Source organism: Callorhinus ursinus, unplaced genomic scaffold, assembly GCF_003265705.2.
Source record: "Callorhinus ursinus isolate GAN/ISIS: 27379988/994484 unplaced genomic scaffold, GSC_fseal_2.0 scaffold3, whole genome shotgun sequence".
NCBI lineage: Eukaryota > Metazoa > Chordata > Mammalia > Carnivora > Otariidae > Callorhinus > Callorhinus ursinus.
In genome coordinates, this window is record NW_027397065.1 from 50,793,804 (window position 1) to 50,814,385 (window position 20,582).

A 20,582-nucleotide genomic window follows, 5' to 3' on the forward strand; every position below is an offset into this window, starting at 1 on the left:
GCTGCGACTCTGCACATGCGCAGCGAGAGGCCGGGAGCGCGTAGGGCTTCCGGGCTCATTGCACCTGTTTCCAGCACTACGCCCCGCCCCCCCACCTCCCCTGGTCTCCAAGCCCTTACTCCGAAAAGACCCGCATAGAAGGTCTAACGCGCGCGCACAGAGCCTCGAGCCTAGCGACAGAGGCAAGACCTACAACGTTTCGAGAATTCTACCAGGCCTGAGCACGTTTCACTAAAGGTTTGAGGACTTAACTCTGGAGTTTGAGTTTGAGCCCAAAGCCTTTCAGATTTTTGTGTTCAGCTTTTCTGCTTCTCTGAATGGACCTGTGAGTATAACGTTTTGAGCAAAGGGGAAATACGTCTCAGAGATTTCACTAGAATGCCTGTAAATCAAAACTAACTATGGCATATTTTCTAAGAACACACAAATTAATTTCGATTACACAAATATGAAGACCAATAGCTAACTCGTCTGAGTAATAGTAAAAAGAAAAACTTGGAAAAAAACCTAGGGACAGTTTTCCTCCACAGGGCAGTTCGATGTTATGAAGACACTGTTGCTCCAGATTGATCTAGTGCAACATTAATCAGTGTCCTGATAGGTGTCCATAGATATTTTTTTGAATGATCACCTTCCATGTTGTGCCAGTTTCCATATGGCTTAAAAGTTATAACAAAAAGAAATACCTATAAAGCATTTACTTGGAGTAAAGAATATGGCTGGCAAAATAGAGATTTTGTCCTTGGTTACCGAAGGTAGCCTCTAGATTCTTGGAATTTCCCCAATAATATCCCTGGTGGGCCCTGATAATTCATCCTACCTAGATGATTCATGGTGGGTCCCTAGATAGTTGACACCAAGAAGATGACTCAGGGTAGGGGCTGGCCACTCCACAAAGACCATGTGACTAGAGAGTTGGGGTTTTGAATCACAAGATACATTTGTATACGTGCTGCCTAAGCGAGCACCCAAGATACATTTGGAGGACCTCTTGACCTCCAGGGAGTGAAGCAGGGTTGGAGATTGAGTTCAGCTTGAAGGCCTGTGATTCAGTCATTCGTTCCTAGATAATGAGACCTCAATAAAAACTCTGGACATTGAGCTCAAGTGAACTTTCCTGGTTAGCAATATTATATGTATTGTCATACATTGATGTGCTTGGAGGGTATGACATCCCGACTCAACACAGCGAGAACAACAGAAGTTTCACTTTTGTAACCCTTTCAGATCTTACACTATGAGTCTCTTCCCTTTGGCTAGTTCTCATTCATATCCTAATGCTATAATAAATCTGTAATCATAAGTATAGTGCTTTCCTGAGTTCTGTGAGTCATTGAAGTGAATTATCAAAGTATCAGAGGGAGTACTGGAAACTCCTGGATTTTTAGCTCACTAGCCAAAGTAGCCCAGAGTGGGGCCTGAGAACTCCTGGGCTTCTGGGTGGGTGACCGAAGTGAGGGCAGTCTTATGAAGACCTGTGAAGTTTGGCCCAATTCCAGCTGGTTGGTGTCAGAAATCACTGAGACTATGTATTTTGCGTGATTCTAGGTGCTTTAAATATATTAACTGATTTAATACTTCCTAACAACTCTATGAAGCAGATTCTATTAACCTCATTTTAGGCATGAAGGAATTGAAATCTACAGATTAATCCACTTACCGGGGGACACACAGCTAGTTAGTGGGAGAGCAAGGCAGAATGGCTGTAGATCACGGGTTGTGAACTGCCACTCTCAGGCCACCTCGGGCAGCTGCCTGTTTTTGCACTCTGTGACCATAGGATGTTTTCTTACATTTGTAAATGACTGGAAAAAAATTAAAAGAATAGAGTTGTGTTTGGGTCTTAGTTTATAAAAAGCGACTGCATGATGACACAGAGAGGTCAGTGTCATTGAAAGAAAAGTTTAATATTACTCAAAGTTACCCTAGAAATGGGAGGCAGGGTCAAAGTTTCTGGGTCCCAATTCCACTGAGAGGGTTCCCCACTCCAACAATAAGCAATTCTCTGACATCAGCCAGGTGTCCTACAGTTTAACTCAATTCTACCACATCTCCTGGGAGATAGCATCTGATCCCACAGATTAAGGGTTCACTCCTACAAGACTGACACCCCTCTCCACTTCAGACCCCTCGCCTAGCCGCAAGCCCAGGTTATTATATGCTTCTGACCCACCAGCTACAGAATGAAGGTTCCCCAGGCCTTCTCCTTAAACTACAGATGCCAGTAACAAGTCTAGTTGTTACTTGTAGTTCTGACTGGCTATAAATCAGAGGTTCCCACCACCCTTTCCTTGGGTTCAATTAATTTGGTAGAACCACTCATAGAACTCAAACATTTTACTTACTAGATTACTGATTTATTATAAAAATATATGACTCAGGAACAGCTAAATGGAAGACATATGGAGGGCAGGTATGGGGAAAAGGTGTGGAGCTTCCGTGCTCTCTGAACAAGTCACTCTGTCCACATCCTCACATGTTCACCAACCTGGAAGCTCTTCAAACCCTGTCCTTTGGTGTTTTATGGAAGCTTCATTACATAGGTATGATTGATTAAGTCACTGGCCATTGGTTATTGATTCAACTTCCAGCCCCTATCCCATCCCTAAAGATCAGGGGGTGGGACTGATAATTTCACCCCTGTATTCTTGGTTGGTTGCCCTGGCAACCAGCCACCATCTTTAGGTGCTTTCCACAAGTCACATCAGTAATGTAAACCCAGTTGTGGTGGAAAAGGGCTATTATGAATAATAAGACACCCATTTCACCTTTATGGCTCTAAAGCAATTTCAGAAACTGAGGGCAGGAGACCAATAGGATGACAAAAGATGCTCCTTATCACTCCAGAAATTCCAAGGCTTTTGGAAGCTGTGAGCCAGGAACCATTGACAATACCATATATATATGAGAAATATATTTTGGTCATCTGAGTGACCAAATATGTTTTTCTTATAGTTTATAGTATCACACAGGGCCACAGAGAGAAGCACCAGTGTTAGGAGGCCTTTTATTTATTTATTTATTTATTTATTAAAGATATGAGTGCTTTCTTTCCTTTTTTTTTAATTCTAGTATAGTTAATATACAGTGTTATATTAGTTTCAGGTGTACAATATGGTGATTCAACAATTCCATACATCACCTAGTGCTCATCACTACAAATGCACTACAGACCATAGCCTTTACTGGCATTTTCATGGGAAAGGATAGGCAGAACAGGGTAAACAGTTTAGCATTGGCTGGTTTGAATAATTCTGCTGGGCTTTGGGACATTGGGATTGTCCTTAATTTTCTATTACCTGGCCCTGGATTGATTTAGGGCAGGGGAATATTAGCTTGGTGTGTGACTGTTAGATAAAGCAGGTGGTTAGCAGTATGGACTTGGGATTGGCTGGTTTACCTATGAGAGGAGTGCTGTCAGGCAAGTTATCACAATAGGAATTAACTAGTTCTGGGAGTTTCCCCAGTGAGCAAAGATCCACCCACCCCAGGTCAAAACATTGTAACAGAGAGAAAATTAAAAATGTGGTTAATATAAAATAGTATCTCAAGATACATGAACATTATGTGAAATTCTAATTTTAGTGTATATAAACCTTATATTATTGGAACACAGCAACATTTATTATTGTCTGTGGCTGCTTTTATTCTACGACAGTGGAGTTGACTTATGAGAGAAGGCATGTGGCCTGCAAAACCTAAATTCTTTACTGTTTGGCCTTTTACTAAAAAAAATTTGTCAACCTCTGCTCTGTAGTAAATACCCTTAATCTGTATGAAATACTGCATAAAAATGAAAATGTAAAATTATAAACGTTTTAAAAATATAAGGCTATATGTACTGAATCTTTGGGTGGGGAGACTCTTTAACATGCTACTATTGTAAGGAAAATAGATTCAATTATGGAAAATATTAAAACTTTCTATGGTAAAAAACAATTATAAAGGTACTTCCACTTCTAGGCAGATGGAGTAGATACAGTTTTCCCTACTCCCTCTGCTAAGGAAGAGCTCAGAATTCTATACATCTAACATCATTGTTTTCTGGCTTTCATAGTTTCTATTGAAAAGTCAGTTAGAAATCTTAGTCTTTAAAGGGAATATGTCTTTTCCTCTGAATACTTTTAAGATTTTCAGCTTTTTTCTTTTTTTAATACTTTTTATAAAAGATTTTATTTATTTATTTGACAGAGAGAGACACAGCGAGAGAGGGAACACAAGCAGGGGGAGTGGGAGAGGGAGAAGCAGGCTTCCCACTGAGCAGGGAGCCCGATACGGGACTCGATCCCAGGACCCTGGGATCATGACCTGAGCTGAAGGCAGACACTTAATGACTGAGCAACCCAGGTGCCCCTCAGCTTTTTTCTTTTTTAAAGAACATTTTTATTGATATATAATTCACCCATTTAAAGTGTATAATGTAGTGGCTCTTAGTATAGTCACTGATACGCGCAACCATTGCCACAATCAATTTTAGAACATTGTTAGCACTTCGAAAAGAAACCCTGTGCCCTTTAGCTATTACTCCACTATTCACCATATCCTGTGCCCCAAGCAACCACTAGTCTACTTTCATTCTCTATAGATTTGCCTATTCTATTTATATTTTCATTTAAATGGAATCATATTACATGTACTCTTTTATGATTGGCTTCTTTCCCTTAATGTAATATATTCAAGGTTCACCCATGTGGCAGCATTTATCAGTGCTTCATTCTTTTTTATGGATGAATAATATTCAATTGTATGTATGTACCATGCTTTCTTTATCCATTCACCATTTGATGGACATTTGGCTTCTTTGTACCTTTTTTAAAAAAGATTTACTTATTTATTTTAGAGAGAGAGAGTGCGAGGTCAGGGGGGCAGAGGGAGAGAGAAACTCCAGCAGACTCCATGCCCAGCACAGAGCCCAAGGCTGGGCTCTATCTCACGACTCTCAGATTACTACCTACGCTGAAACCAAGAGTTGGATGTTCAACCTGACTGTGCCACCCAGGTGCCCGTTTGTACCTTTTGACTTTTATGATTAATTATGTAAACAGTGTATACATTTTGGTGTGGATATACCACTTTCAGTTGTTTTGGTTAGATTCCTGGCAGTGGAATTACTGGGTCAAATAGTAATTCTATGTTTAACCATTTGAGAAACGGCCAAGTTTTTTCCGAAGTGGCTACACCATTTTACATCCCTACCAGCAGTGTATGAGGGTTCTGATTTTACCACATCATCACTAACATTTGTTATTGTCTGACTTTTTGATGCTAGCCATCCTAGTGGGTGTGAAGTGGTATCTCATTGTGGTTTTGATTTGCATTTCCCTGATGACTAATAATGTCAAGCCTTTTTCATGTGTTTGTTGGCTATTTGCATAAAGTGTAAGGTAAGGGTCCGATTTCATTCTTTGTCATGTGCCTAGCAAATTTTCCAGGACCATTTGTTGAAAGAACAGTCCTTTCCTCATTGAATCATCTTGCCACCCCTGTCAAAAACCACTTGAATATAGGTGTATGGGTTTATTTCTGGACTCTCCATTCTATTCTCTTGATCTATATGTCTACCCATATTCTAGTACCACATTATTTTGATTACCATGATTTTGTAGTAATTTTTGAAATCAGGAAGTGTAAGCCCTCCAAACTTTGTTTTTTTCAAGGTTGTTTTAGCTATTCTGGGTCTCTTGCAATTCCATATGCATTTAAGGATCATCTTTTCCATTTTTGCAAAAGAAGCCACTGAATTTTGATAGGAATTTCATTGAATCTGTAGATGTCTTTGGGGAATAGTGCATCTTAAAAATATCAAGTTTCCCAATCAAAGATTGCATATTACCTTTCCTTTTGCTTAGGTCTTTAATTTTTTTTCAGCAATGTTTTTGTAGTTTTCAATGTAGAAGTGTTGTATTTGTTTGGTTTAATTTATTCCTTTGGAAACTATTATAAATAGAGTGGTTAACTTAATATCCTTTCTGAATTGTTCATTGATATTGTATAGAAATACCACTTACTTTTTATGCTGATCTTCTGTCCCGCAACTTTAATGAATTCCTTTATTAGCTTTAATAGTTTGTATGTGAGACAGGAGGGGGATTTTTTTTTTTTTTAACACTAAGATTGTGTTACCTGTGAATGGATACAGTTTTACATCTCTCTTTCTAATTTGGATGCCCTTTATATCTTTTTTTTGGCTAATTTCTCTGGCTGGAATTTCAACACAATGTTGAATAAAGGGCTGAAAGAAAGCATCCTTGTTCTATGCTTATCTTAGGGGAAAAACTTTTAGTCTTTTACCACTGAATATAATATAATGTTACCTGTCAGTTATTCATAAGTGGACTTTATCATGTTTAGCAGGTTTCTTTCTGCTCCTAGTTTGTTGTGTTTTCGTCATGAAAGGATATTGGATTTTGTAAAATACTTTTTCTGCATTAATTGAGATGGCGAGATGATCGTGATTTCATCCCCCTTGATTCTTAATGTACGTTGATAGATTTTTTTAATGATGAGTGACCCTTATTTCTACGATAAATCCCACTTTGGTTAAGGTATATAATCCTTTTAATATGCTGTATTTGGTTTGATAACATTTTGTTGAGGATTTTTCTCATATATATTCATAAGAGATACAGGTTTGTAGTTTTCTTATGATGTCTTTGTCTGGCTTTTGTATCACTTCACACCCACTAGCATGGATAGCATCAAAAAGCCAGATAATATTGGAAGGTTTGAAAATAATTTTCATTAATTCTTTAAGCGTTTTGTAGAATTTGCCAGTTAAGCCATCTGGTTCTGAGCTTTTCTTTGATGGGAGGTTTTTGCTTACTGATTCAGTCTATTCGTTATAAGTCTGTTATAGGACTGTTCTGTTTCTTTTTGAATCAGTTTCAGTAGTTTGTGTGCTTCTAGGAATTTATCCATTTTCTAGGTTATCTAATTTGTTGGTATATAATTGTTCATTGTATCCTTATAATCTTTTTCATCTGTAATTCTGTATTAATGTCCCCACCATCATACAGTTAACTTTTGAGCAACATGGGGTTTAGGGGAAGCTACCCACCCCCCATGCAGTTGGAAATCCATATATAACTTTTCACTCCTCCAATATGTAACTAATAGCCTACTGTTGACTAGAAGCCTTACCAATAACAGTTGATTAACACATGTTTTGTATGTTGCAGGTGTTATATACTGTTCTTAAAGTAAGCTAGACAAAAGAAAGTGTTACTAAGAAAATCATTGTGAAAATACATTTACAGTACTGTACTGTATTTGTTGAAAAAAATCTGCATATAAGTGGACCCATGCAGTTCAAACCCATGTTGTTCAAGGGTCAACTGTGTATGATTTTAGTAATTTGGGTCTTTGTTTCTTAGTCAGTCTAGTAAAAGGTGTGTGAATGTTGCTGATCTTTCAAAGAAACAACTTTTGGTTTTGTTGATGATTTCCATTGTTCTTCTTCTCTATTTTGTTTATTTCCACTCAAATCTTTATCATCTCCTTCCTTCTGCTAGCTCTGGGTTTAGTTTTCATGTCTTTTCTAGTTGCTTAAGGAGTAAAGTTAGGTAATTGCTTGCAATATTGCTTCTTCTTTTTTTTAAATGGAGGCATTTACAACTCTAAATTTCCATCCATACACTGCCTTTGCTGTATCCCATAAGTTTTGGTATGGTGTGTTTATTTCATTTGTCTCCAAGTATTTTTAATTACCTTGTGATTTCTTCTTTTACCCATTGGTTAATAGTGTCCTGTTTAATTTCTACATATTTGTGGACTTTCCAGTTTTTCTTCTCATTAATTTCCAATTTCATTTCCTTGTGGTTGGAGAACATAGTTTATATGATGTCAGTTTTTTAAGATGTATTGGTACTTGTTTTGTAGCCTAGAATATGGTACATCCTGAAGAATGTTCCATGTGAACTTGAAAAAAATGAGTATTCTGCTGTTGCTGGGTGTAGTGTCCTATATGTCTGTTAGGTCTAGTGTAAGTGTTAATCGAGTTATTTCCTTAGATTTTATGTCTCTCTGTTCAGTCCATTATGTAAAGTATCTGTTGAAGTCTCCCACTATTACAGAACTGTGCATTTCTCCTTTAATAATGTCAATATTTGCCTCAGTATTTTTGGTCTTTGTTGTTTAGCACATAAACGTTTATAATTGTTAATCTTCTTGATGAATTGACCCTTTTATCAATATATAAAGACCTTTTTTACCTTGTAACAACTTCTGACCTTATGTCAGTTTTGTTTACAATAACATCATAAAGGTGAAGGTAAGGGGAGGACAGAGTTGTAAAGGATCAGTGCTTTGTGTGCTGTTAAAACTAAGATGGTAATGATTCAAAGTAGTTTGTTGTACATTTAGAATGTTAATTGTAATTTCCATAGCAACCAATAAGAAAATAACTAAAACATATTCAAAGAAATAAGCAGGGAATCAAAATAGTACACAGTAAAAAAAAAATACAAAAGAAGGCAGTATTGAGGGAATTGAGGCACACAAAAAAAGACACATAGAAACAAATAGCAAAATGACAGAAGTTCTTAACAGTAGTCACTTTAAATGTAAATGGATTAAATTAATGGATGGGAAAAAAGAAAACATGCTCCAGCTATATGCTCTCTCCAATTATATGCTGTTTTAGCAAGTAAGATGGTTTCATTATCTTTGATAAATTTATAGAGTGAATCGAACTGGCCTAGATTTACATTTGGAGTATCTGCTGAACATTTTTTATAGATGAGCAAAGTCTAGTTTACAATTGGACAAGATATCAACAATTTTATATTGTCTTTAGTTTCATGAAAATCTTTATAAAAATGAAGCCAGTTTGACCTCCATTTTTCAATCCAAGAGTGAAGAGCTAGGGGATTTTTTTTTTTCTTGTCATGATTTGATGTATCATCTGACATAGTCTTGAAAGCAGGATTGGCTCTACACTGTCAGGGGCCAACACATCTGTTATCAAATTTCTCCTTTTGTTTGTCCACAGGACATTTTAGTTGCAACATTTGAGTTTGGAAATGTAACTTTATTCAGTTTTATATATCAGTGAATAGAAGTATACAATAATACATGTTTATGTTCTCTAATGTAATTGGGCAGTCAGTATTTTCAACTCAGCATCTGTGTCTTTTGGGGAGACAAAAACCCGTTTATTTATTTAGAAGTACTTGCTTGTCATCCTAGATTTGTTTCAGTCTCCATATGAGCTTTCACATCCCCTTCACCACCATGCCCAAGCCTGAATTCTTTTGCATATTGTGCAATTTGCTGTTGTAGTTATTTATCTCCCTAATCCAGGTGTCGATGGGTCTTTATATCTGTCATTAAAATAAGAGGCTTTTTTGGTGATATACGGGTCATGCTGTCGTTGGTATTATAATTGTTTTTATTTTCATTTGTGAACTCTTAAAAAACATGGTCACAGTACTTACAATATTAAAGAATAAACTAGCGCTATGTCCGTACAAAGTACAACAGTTAATCCACAAAGCCAAAGACTGTAAATGCTTATGAGTGCGATGCATTTAAGTTACATACTTAAGACGCATCACTCCTGAGTGATGCAACGATGGATAGGTAATTCATTATTATAAACCTCAATCAGGGCGCCAACATCAGAAACGGGGTGGGGGGCAGCAATAGTGACTAGGAAAGGCACAAAATCTATGCCTTATCCACTTGAGGTTAAAAACGATGTTGCTCACCGCCTTACTTTTTGAGGTACCTTATAGGTTTCACACTTTCCCTCAACTTTTCCCACCCACCTCCTCAAACCCGGACCTTTGAAGTCCAGGCGAGGGATTTCCTGGGACATTCCAGACAGACTTGGGCGGTCGGTCACCCTTCCTCCGTCTCCCTTTTCCACTCGTTTCAGTTTTCTCTTTCAGTCTCCCCCCTCCTTCATTCTTCCCTCGTCTCAGACCTCGTTCTGTCACTCTCAGTCCTCCTCTGTCTCCTCTTTCCCTTCGTCTCCGTTCTGTTTTTCAGAGTCTCCATTATTTGTGCCTCAGTCTCCTCTTCCCTGTCTCAATTTTCCTTTTTTCATCAGTCGGTCCCTGCAACATATTACTGTAGTTGTAATTTCCCTTAGGCGATTCCTTCTCATTGTTTTTAGCATAATTAGCGGTTTATGACACCTCTCCGCCCCCCTTGAACTCGGCCATCACTTCTGCCCCTCGGTCCCACAGTGGAATCCTCCGGTGTAGGGTTGTACCATTACCAGCACTTTTAAGTGGAATCCCTTACAAAAGGATTGCACCATTCCAAAGTCCTTTTTCCCCAGTAAAGGACTGTACTACTGCAACTTCTTCCCCAATCCTCCTGCAAAAGCTCTCTGCAAAACTTCGCACCTCTCTGGTTTGTATAATCCTCCTTTCCTTCATCTTGCCTCTTCCCCTCGCTGCCGCTGTGGCACGGTCCAAACTCAGGTTAGGAATAAACCGAATTCCTCCCCGTGTACGGACCTGACCGGACTCTCAATATGGCAGCTCCTACAAAGAGACACAGTGCCTGGGAGCCGCCATCTTGCCTAGTGAACAAAGCCGCCGAGGGTGCAGAGTGGGCCGAACCGCTCTGTACGGCTCGGCGCATGCTCGGGAGTCCCGTGCTGTGCTCTCCCAGCCAGGAAGCGGGAGAGTTCTTCAATCCACGTTAATCTGTGACAGCTGTCTGGGGTTATGCTGGGACGGACGTTTCGGGACCTGATAATCGAGCTGGGGGTCAGAAGGGGAATTTATGGGTTCAGTCATGAGGAAGTCTGGCATTGATTTTGGGGCGGAGGTCAGTAATTGGAGGTCTGTGAAGACTGATGGGAAGTCTGGGATGAATGTTGGGTACGTACAGGGGTCAGTAATAGCGAGAGCTGTATGATCTGTGGGTCAGGGATGGCAGGTCTGTGCGCTGTTGGAGCATCCGTGTGGCCAGTGATTTGTGGACCTGTATGGCCAGTCGTGTGATCGGGGTTCCGTGCAGGTGCTCTTTGGGATTTGGGATTTCTGCACCTGGTGATTCAGTGATTTGTAGGGGGTTTTAATGCAGCCAGGGACTGATAAAGGTCAGCTCTAGTTTAGTGGGAAAGGCCTCACTTTACAATTTCTGCAGGTCAGAGGCCGCCCCCAAGTTGAAACCCCTCCTCAGATGTTTTCTCAAACCTCCATCTCCCTCCATCACTCACGTCCTCACGGAAGAAAACATCCTTTGAACGTAAGACCAAACAAATCTGAAGGAATAACATTATTATTGTCAATTCTCTCCAGCCAAAGACCACCAGGAACACCCTGAGTTGAATAAGTTGGGTATGTGGCTCTAGCATCTAGTTGGAAACATGCACACCATGGGGAAAGTGGGGGCTTCTCGTAAGAGGGTGTTAGAACTTAGAGGATTTCTCCTTGTGTTAGGTGATTTTGAGGAGGGCCTAAGAGGGTGGACCTTGCTATGAATTGGATGTTATGAGGAAGTGGGGTAATTCGTGATGGGGGATTTCAATACATCTAGAGTGAGGAGACTATCCTGAAGCTAAAGCTGTAATAGGTAAGGAAGTCGCAGTCCCTCATGTTAACTCAGAGAGGGGGTGTTTTGTGGATTGGACAATGTTGATGTTTTGTCTGTGTCTCAGACATGATTTCAGAGAGGTCTTGTTTTTGTCTTATTCTGTCGTGGTCACAGAGTGGCCTTGTCTGACGTTGATGTTCTATGTAATTATGTTAAATAGGAGAATTTGAGTGCCAGGCCAGCTCTGAAATGTGAGGGTTGCTCTTCTTCTTTTTTTTTTTTTTAAAGATTTCATTTATTTGACAGAGAGAGACACAGCGAGAGAGGGAACACAAGCAGGGTGAGTGGGAGAGGGAGAAGCAGGTTTCCTGAGGAGCAGGGAGCCCGATGCGAGGCTCGATCCCAAGACCCTGGGATCATGACCTGAGCCGAAGGCAGACGCCCAATGACTGAGCCACCCAGGCGCCCATTTTTCTTCTTATGTGAGGTGTGATTTCAGTCCCCCATCTTCCTGTTTACTGAAATTGTTCTACATTCTGCTCAGCAAACATTTATCAAACACCTGCTTTTTACTTATTTCAGAGCTCGGTGTCCAGAGAGGAGCATGAGTCTTCGATTGTTTTCTTCCAGGTTATTTTGACAAAGCCTGGGATAACCCCATAGGAAACAGTCTACCTTTCATGGGAGTACTCACTTCTGTGAGTGAGTGCAGCCTTCTCTGTGTGACCCATCCTGGGACTGAGAAGAATTTACCAGGTATGTATCTTTACGCATTGTAGTATATTCCCATTTATCAATGGTTCTAACATGACACTCTATTTTGTTATATAGACAACTGCACTATTGAATATCAGCAATACAAACTTAAACAAAAAACATGTTAAAATTAACAAAATCAACAGTTTTAATCTATGAATATTGACTTGGCAAGAGAATTTGTTGAGTTAGGGGAGAATATAAAAGAGCTCTTAGGATTTTGCTGGCTGCTTATGTCTGGGGAATATGGGTACATTCTCGATTTTCTACTTGGTCATTCCTATTCTTTTTGTCAGGGAACTGCTCCATCTGCAGTTAAACCTTACATATATATGTATACATAATTACTGTCTTAGGATAGAGTCTTACAGATAGAATTACAAATAGAATTGCTGGTTCAAAGGGGAACAATAAGGTGTTTGTATATCAACAGAAATATCTGCATTCATCCAATTAAAAATACACCTTGTACAAGTTCTAGGTGATCATATAGTCACAAGAGGACTTTTTTCACGTGGTGCTTACAGACCCTTCTATAAGGATCAAATGACCTTCTACAGGGTGGCCTGTTTTCCTCTTGGTGGTTGTTTCTAGACTGGTAAATGGCTCCTGGAGATTTAGTCTGTCTTTCAGTCCTGATTCCTCAGACCTCTGCTCTTTTGGAAGAGAAGCAGAAAATGACCAAGTCTCACGTGAGTTGCTTGCTTATTTTATACTTGGTTTCTATATAATCAAATGGAAAAGTGCAGAAAGCTAGAAATTAGAATTAGGGAAAATGTAGAGAGAACAAAGACTTGGAGACGAGTTGCTATGTAATATGTAGATTATGTGGTTTTATGCCACATAAAACAACTATTATAGTTCATACATGTATATTTGTTATATGTAAATTTTATATAAATATAATGTACATTATACTTACATTATGTTTATTTTACATAAGTGTGTAAATTAAAGTACAAATTTGAAAAAAAAATAAAGTGCAAATTTGTTCTATCTTTTCTAGCAGCCACAGGGGAGCGGTAGAGGACATCATATACATGATTTGGCATTCTCCACAAATAGAAATCAACTGAATTTTCAATGAAAATATTTCTTGACATTAGGACAAAAAGAAATTCATTTTGGGGGATCTTCTTTTTTTTTTTTTAAAGATTTTATTTATTTATTCATGAGAGACAGGGAGAGAGAGAGAGAGAGAGAAGCAGAGGGAGAAGCAGGCTCCCAAGGAGCAGGGAGCCCGATGCGGGACTCGATCCCAGGACCCCGGGATCATGACCCGAGCCGAAGGCAGACGCTTAACCATCTGAGCCACCCAGGCGCCCATTTTGGGGGATCTTCTATAGATGATGTCCTGACCTATACTTCTGCATAAATATGTCAGATTTTTTGTGGTTGTGTCTTTAAATATTTTTTTTAGAAGGCAGTTAGCATAATGTTAGAGCTGAACTCCATAAGCATTATTCTTCGGGGAACTAAGGTATAGTTTATCCAGAGATAAAACCTAGATAAGGTGGAATGATGAGTATCTATTTGTCTTCAAAGTAATTATTTCTCTCAGATAGGCAGTTCTTTACTTAAAATTCGTGGCAAACACTTGGGAGCACAGGGGTCTCTGATTCTCCATAGCCTTTGCTATGGTCTCAGGGTTTGTGAGGCAACTCCCCAACAGAATGCCGGTTTTTGGTCCAATTTTTTCAATTTATAATTCAGGCCAGGACTATTTTTTGTCCTGGCCTGAATTATCCCTACTTGGTAAAAACATTTTAAAAAACATAAAAAATAAAAATTATGAAGTGAAAGGGACCCGAACATTCCCTTTCTCCTGGGATAACCACTATTAATAATTTGTGATGCTTAGATTTTTCTCCATCTGGAAATTATTTGTTCTCTTGTTTTTAAAACATAAAGTCTCAACTTTATTATTTAACTAATTGACTATCCAGTTTTCCCAAAACCATTTGTTGAATAATTTATTTGAAATGCTGCCTTTAAAAGAATTGCCATTTGTGATTCTCTTTTGCTCTTCTGTTCTTGTGATGTGTTTGACTCTTTTTGCTAAAGACAGAATTTTACATCATTTTTCTGAATAGGCATGATGTAGAACTGGGCATATGGTTTGGCATGCTATGGTAAAAATAAGACTGATCACTTCAGATTGAACAGGAGCATGCTGTTATAGGGTCCATTGTCATTTGAGGATGTGGCTATAGCTTTCACCAAGGAGGAGTGGCAGCAACTGGACCCTGCTCAGAGGACCCTGTACAGAGATGTGATGCTGGAGAACTTCAGCCACCTAGTCTCATTGGGTAAGGATGGCTTCCCCCCATATCACAACATCTTCCAATCCGGTGCCTCTCTCTTCTCCTTTGATCAAGTTGGGTGGGTTCCTGACATATGTAATGACTGACTTTGTGCTCTCTTTTTTCTCTCCAGCAGAAGGTCAGTGTTCTGCTAAGAGCAGGCTGGACAGCTTTACTGTGGGGCTCCTAAAATAGCACCCTCCCTTTTTTTTTAAGTAGGGCTTGACTCACGACCCTGAGATCAAGAGCTGAGCTGAGATCAAGAGTCGGACACTTGACCGACTGAGCCACCCAGGTGCCTTTCTTTTTTCTTCAGTGTAGTCAACCCAATTCCTCTCTGATTTCTCTATAATAGGGCATCCAGTGTCCAAACCAGATATCATCTCCAAGTTGGAACAAGGAGAAGAACCATGGATCATAAAGAGACACATATCAGATTGGATCTGTCCAGGTAAAAATCTGGCAGGTGGGAGCCAAGGGAAGTGAAATCTCAGTTTCTTTGTTTTTGTTTTTAATTGGCTGGTGGCTGAGATTTATGCTTCCACCCAGATTGGCAGCTCCTCTTCCTTCTTGCTCCTATTCCTTCTTGCTCCTGTGCTGAACATGTAAGTATTCAACAACTTGTTAATTAGGTAATAGTGAGCTGTGAAGAGAAGAAAAATTTCTTACTGATTCACTCATATCTTTGTAGACATGATTGACAATCATATCTTTAGTGCCTTTCTAGAAGAAATTCAAAGGCAATAGAAGTCAGATGCTTTTCAGAACCATAGGTTGTACATGGAAAGACAAGTCATCAAAGTTCATGGCTGTATAAAATTGCACGACCAATATAGTTAACGTTTTAGGAGTTCACTGAAAATTCTAGTCTAAAGAGATGTGGCATAACTTAAGAAGGCATTTTTTCCAAGCAAGAACCAGACACTCTAAAGTATATTTGAAGTGTGGGTTAGGCAGGAGGAGGGTGAAGGCAAGCTCTAGCAATGGATGTGTACAGATTTTTGGAGTTAGGAATCATTATGGCTTTTCTGCAGAAATTTGCTAGGCTTGCCTTCACAAAATATTTTTATTGGGGAATAATGGGATATAAGCATGGGTACACAGTGTGACTGTCGACAGTAAAGTGCATACTGTAGCTGTTCTCTGAAATTTCGTTATTATTGTATTTAAACAACTTCGAGATATAACTCACATGCCTTACAATTCACCCTTTCAAAGTTAACAATTCAGTGGTTTTTTAGTGTATTCACAGATATATATAACGATTCCCACAGTCAATTTTAAAACATTTTTATCACCTACGAAAGAAATCCTGTACCCTTTAGCACTCACACCCCTGTTCCCCATCTCCCAGCCCTAAGCAACCACTAATCTGCTTTCACTCTCTATTGATTTGCCTACTCTTGATATTTTATTTAAATGAAATAATATAATGTGAGGTCTTTTGTGACTGGCTTCTTTCAGTTAGCACACTGTTTTTGAGGGTTATCCACCTTATAACATGTATCAGTACTTCGTTTCTTTTTTGGCTGAGTAATATTCCATTGTATTGATATACTACATTTGGTTATCCATTCATCAGTTAATGGATATTTGGCTTGTTTCCACCTTTTCACAACATGAATAATGCTACTATAAACATTCATGTACAAGTTTTTGTGTAGACATATGTTTTATTTTTTCTTTGGTATGTACCTAGGAGTGGAACTGCTGGGTCATATAGGAACTTTGTGTTTAACTAAAATGGTCCCTAATGACTAATTATGTTGTGCATATTTTCATCTGCTTGTTGGCCATTATGTATCTTCTTCAGAAAATACTTTGTTGAGATCCTTTGTCTATTTTGAGTTATTTGTCTTTTTATTATTGAATTGTAAGAATTCTTTATAGAGATCAAATTCTTATACAGAACTTACATGGAACTTTTATGTAAAGTTCTTTGTATAGATAAAGTTTTTTATAAAGTTCTTTTGTTCACTGGTACTAATTTTATTATTAATTAGGACAGGCTAGATACACTATATTACAAATCAACCTCTAGATGCCAGTGCTTTAACACAACAAGGATTTGTCTTCTTTACATGTTGCATATCCAACACAGTTTAGCAGGGAGCATGCTCCACATGGTACCTCAGGAATCCAAATTGAGTGAAGTTAACACCATCTGCAGTCCAGCTTGTCACTGATACAGGGGAAGAGAAATCTGGAGGACTCACATGGCTCTTCTGTGCTTTACCTAGATTGCAAGTTTACTCCAAAAGGATATAACCCAGGAACATCCAGCTGGAGGGGGTACACAGGGCAGGGCATGGGGAAAGGGCGCAGAGCTTCACGCCCTCTGCAGGTGCACCACTCTCCCGGCACACCTCCATGTGTTCACCAACCTGGAAGCTCCTAGAGTTCTTGTTTGACATAGGTCTCTTAACCAGACATATGATTTGCAAATACTTCCATCCTGCGGGTTGTCTTTTCACTCTCTCAATAGTAACCTTTGAAGCACAAGATTTTGTAATTTTGATGAAGTCCAGTTTTTCTATTTTTCTTTTGTTACTTGTACTGTTGGTATCATATCCAAGAATCTATTGCCAAATCCAGGGTCATGAAGATTTACCCCAAGTTTTTTTTCTAAAAGTTTTATACTGTTAATGCTCTTACATTTGGGTCTTTGATCCATTTTGAGTTAATTTTTGCACATGGTGTGAAGTTAAGGGTCCAACCTCATTCTTTTGCATGTGGCAGTCCATGTGTTCCAGCACCATTTATTTACTTATTTAATCATTTATTTATTTTTATTTTGATTATGACATGTATTTTTGTTTATTTTTATTTATTTTAATACCTATATAGTCAAATACAGTGTTGTATTAGTTTCAGGTGTAGAATATAGCGATTCACCAATTCCTTATATTACTCAGTGCTCATCAAGATAAGTGTACTCTTTTTTTTTTTTTTAAGATTTTATTTATTTATTTGAGAGAGGCGGAGAAAGAGCACATGAGAGGGGGGAGGGTCAGAGGGAGAAGCAGACTCCCTGCTGAGCAGGGAGCCCGATGCGGGACTCGATCCCGGGACTCCAGGATCATGACCTGAGCCGAAGGCAGTCGCTTAACCAACTGAGCCACCCAGGCGCCCCTAAAGTGGATATCCTTGTCTTGTTCCTGACCTTAGGGGGAAAGCTCTCAGTTTTCCCCCATTGAGTATGATGTTAGCTGTGGGTTTTTCATGTATGGGCTTTATTATGTTGAGGTATGTTCCCTCTAAACCTAATTTGTTGAGGGTTGAGGGTTTTTATCATGAATATATGTTATACTTTGTCAAATGCTTTTTCTGCATCTATTGAAATAATCACTTGGCTTTATCCTTTTTCTTATTGATGGAACATATCAGTTGATTTTTTTGCAAATATTGAACCACCCTTGCATGCTGGGAATGAATCCCGTTTGATCATGGTGAATGATGTTTCAATGTATTGTTGGATTCGGTTTGCTAATATTTTGTTGAGGATCTTCGCATCTGTGTTCATCAGTGATACTGGCCTTTAGTTCTCTTTTTTTGTGTGGTGTCTTTATCTGGTTTTAGAATCAGGGTAATGCTGGCGTTGTAGAATGAATTTGTACCACCACCATTTATTGAAGTGATTATTCTTTTCCTATCAAATGTTCTTGATGCCCTTGCCAAAAATCAGTTAGCCTTACATGAAAGGGTTTATTTCTGACTATATTATTCTGTCTGTATATCTATCTCGATGCCAATCTCTGGACTATTGTTGCTCCTAGTAAGTTTTGAAATTGGGAGATGTCATTCTTCCAACATTGTTTTTCTTTTCCAAGATTGGAAACATTGGCTCTTCAGGAATGAATTTTGGAATTAGCATATCCATCGCTACAAATAAATATCCTTAGATTCTGACAGGGTTTTTTGAATTTGCAGATCAATTTAAGGAGTATTGTTGTCTTAACAATATTAAATCTTCCAATGAACATGTCATCTTTCCCTTTCATTTAGATTAATTTTTTTCAAAATAGTTTTCAGAGTGTAAGTTTTATAATTGTTAAATTTATTTCTTAGTATTTTATTCTATCTGATGCTATTGTATATGCAGTTGTTTCGTTAATTTCATTTTTGGATTGTCCACTGCAAGTGTATGGAAATATAACTGATTTTTGTATATTGGTCTGGTATTCTGCAGACTTACTAATAAACTCATTCGTTAGTTATAATCATTCTTCAGTTGATTTCTTAGGCTTTTCTGTATAAATGGTTTTGTCATGTATAAATTGAGAAATTCAATTGGATGCCTTTTTTTTCTTTTTCCTGCCTAAGTACCCTGGCTAGAACCTCTGGTACAATATTGAATAGAATGGTGAGTGGACATCCTTGTCTTATTCCTGATCTTATGGGGAAAAATCCAGTCTTTCAGTGTTAAGTATGCTAGCTGTAAGTTTTCATGCCCTTTGTCAGGTTGAGGAATTTCTTTTCTATTCCAATTCTATTGGTGTTTTTATCATGAAAATGTGCTGGAATTTGACAAATGCATTTTCTGCATTTACTGAGATGGTCTGTTTATATGCTATATTAGGGAATTTCAATTAATTTGTTACTGGATAGTAAACCAACCTTACATTCCGGGACAAGTTCCACTTGGTGATGGTGTATAATTCTTTTTATATATTGCTGGATTTGGTTTGCTACTTGTATTGGGGGTCTGGAAGACCACCCTTAGATTTGATGATTTTCTAGAAGAGCTCACAAACTTAGAGAAGCTGTTATACTCATGGTTACGGTTTATTACAGTGATAAGAATTTACCAGTCTAGGTCTGAACTTCTTCTGTGGGAAGATTTTTATTTATAAGTTTCTTTCCTTTTCTTTAAAAAAAGATTTTATTTACTTATTTGACAGAGAGAGACACAGTGAGAGAGGGAACACAAGCAGGGGGAGTGGGAAAGGAGAAGCAGGCTTCCTGCAGAGCGGGGATTCCGATGCGGGGCTCAGTCCCAGGGCCCCGGGATCATGACCTGAGCCAAAGGCAGACACTTAATGACTTGAGCCACCCAGGCTCCCCTATAAGTTTCTTTCCTTGATGTGAATCTATTCAAGTTATCTTTTGTCTTGAGTCAGTTCTGGTAATTGTGTCTTTAAAGGAATTTTTAAAATTTCATTCAAGTTGTCAAATTAATTGGTATAAAATGTTTCATGATAATCCTCTATTGTTCTTTTATGTCTTTAGGGTCTAGTCTAGAGGTGTCTGTCTTTTATGCTGATATTGCTACTTTATGCCAGCTCTCTTTTTTTCTCATTGTTAGCTAAAACATATTAATTTTATTAGTTTTTTTCAAATAATCAGTTGCTTATTTCATTGATTTTTCTCTGTTGTTTTTTCATTTTCTATTTCATTGACTTCCACTCTGATCTTTATTTTTCCCGTCTTCTACTTATTTGGGGTTTAATTTGTTCTTTTTCTAGCTTCTTAAGGTGGACGCTCAGATTATTAATTTGAGACCTGTTTTGTTTTCTAACATGAGCATTTACATACAGGTGATTCTCATCTTGTATGGTAGTAAGGGACCATAAAAATTACCAAAGAAGTCAAAACTTTGCAAAGTAATCTTCATAATCAATGGGAAAAAATTACAGTTGTTTTGTGACCTTTAAACTTCTTTGTGAAAACATTAAAAAACCATCTCACTGTTGGTTATAGCTGTATAGAGAAATGAAAATATAGCAAAATGAATATTTACTACCTTGCAAGTTAAAACATTGACAGCATTGAAGATGTGGGGTTTTATTTTCAACAGTCCTATATAGAGTAGTTTGAGCAGTGTCTACCTTTTTATCATTGTATAACTTACGATAGGAAGTGAGCCTGTTTTCTATGTCTTACCGAATTATGAAACCCTTTTCTAAGGTTGAATCAGCTACCAACATTTTACCCTTTGTGTTTTCAGTGTTGTGAAATATGTCCAAGATACTGTGAGGATTTTTCATCAGGGTCATTTTCTCTGTAATATTTTTATTCTTTTCATCATAA

The 20,582-nt window shown here is 38.3% G+C and overlaps 1 protein-coding gene across 16 annotated transcripts in view; it reads left to right on the top strand.

Moving 5' to 3' along the window:
* Nucleotides 1–105: 105 nt before the first annotated feature.
* Nucleotides 106–20,582, top strand: part of ZNF300 (zinc finger protein 300) — a 56,881-nt gene continuing 36,404 nt past the window's right edge. Inside the window, exons 1-7 of one of the 16 annotated variants that reach the window (XM_073890812.1) lie at nucleotides 10,594–10,721; nucleotides 11,104–11,205; nucleotides 11,800–11,980; nucleotides 12,124–12,249; nucleotides 12,810–12,941; nucleotides 14,463–14,558; nucleotides 14,908–15,003. In XM_073890812.1, coding sequence (XP_073746913.1) covers nucleotides 12,174–12,249; nucleotides 12,810–12,941; nucleotides 14,463–14,558; nucleotides 14,908–15,003 — 400 coding nt within the window. In that variant the 5' untranslated portion in view covers nucleotides 10,594–10,721; nucleotides 11,104–11,205; nucleotides 11,800–11,980; nucleotides 12,124–12,173. Of the gene's footprint in view, nucleotides 326–9,633; nucleotides 9,724–10,189; nucleotides 10,360–10,589; nucleotides 10,783–11,103; nucleotides 11,206–11,781; nucleotides 11,981–12,075; nucleotides 12,942–14,342; nucleotides 14,559–14,907; nucleotides 15,004–20,582 lie in introns of those variants that run through there. The other 15 variants (XM_073890809.1, XM_025867225.2, XM_073890813.1 and 12 more) reach the window with 15 other exon arrangements.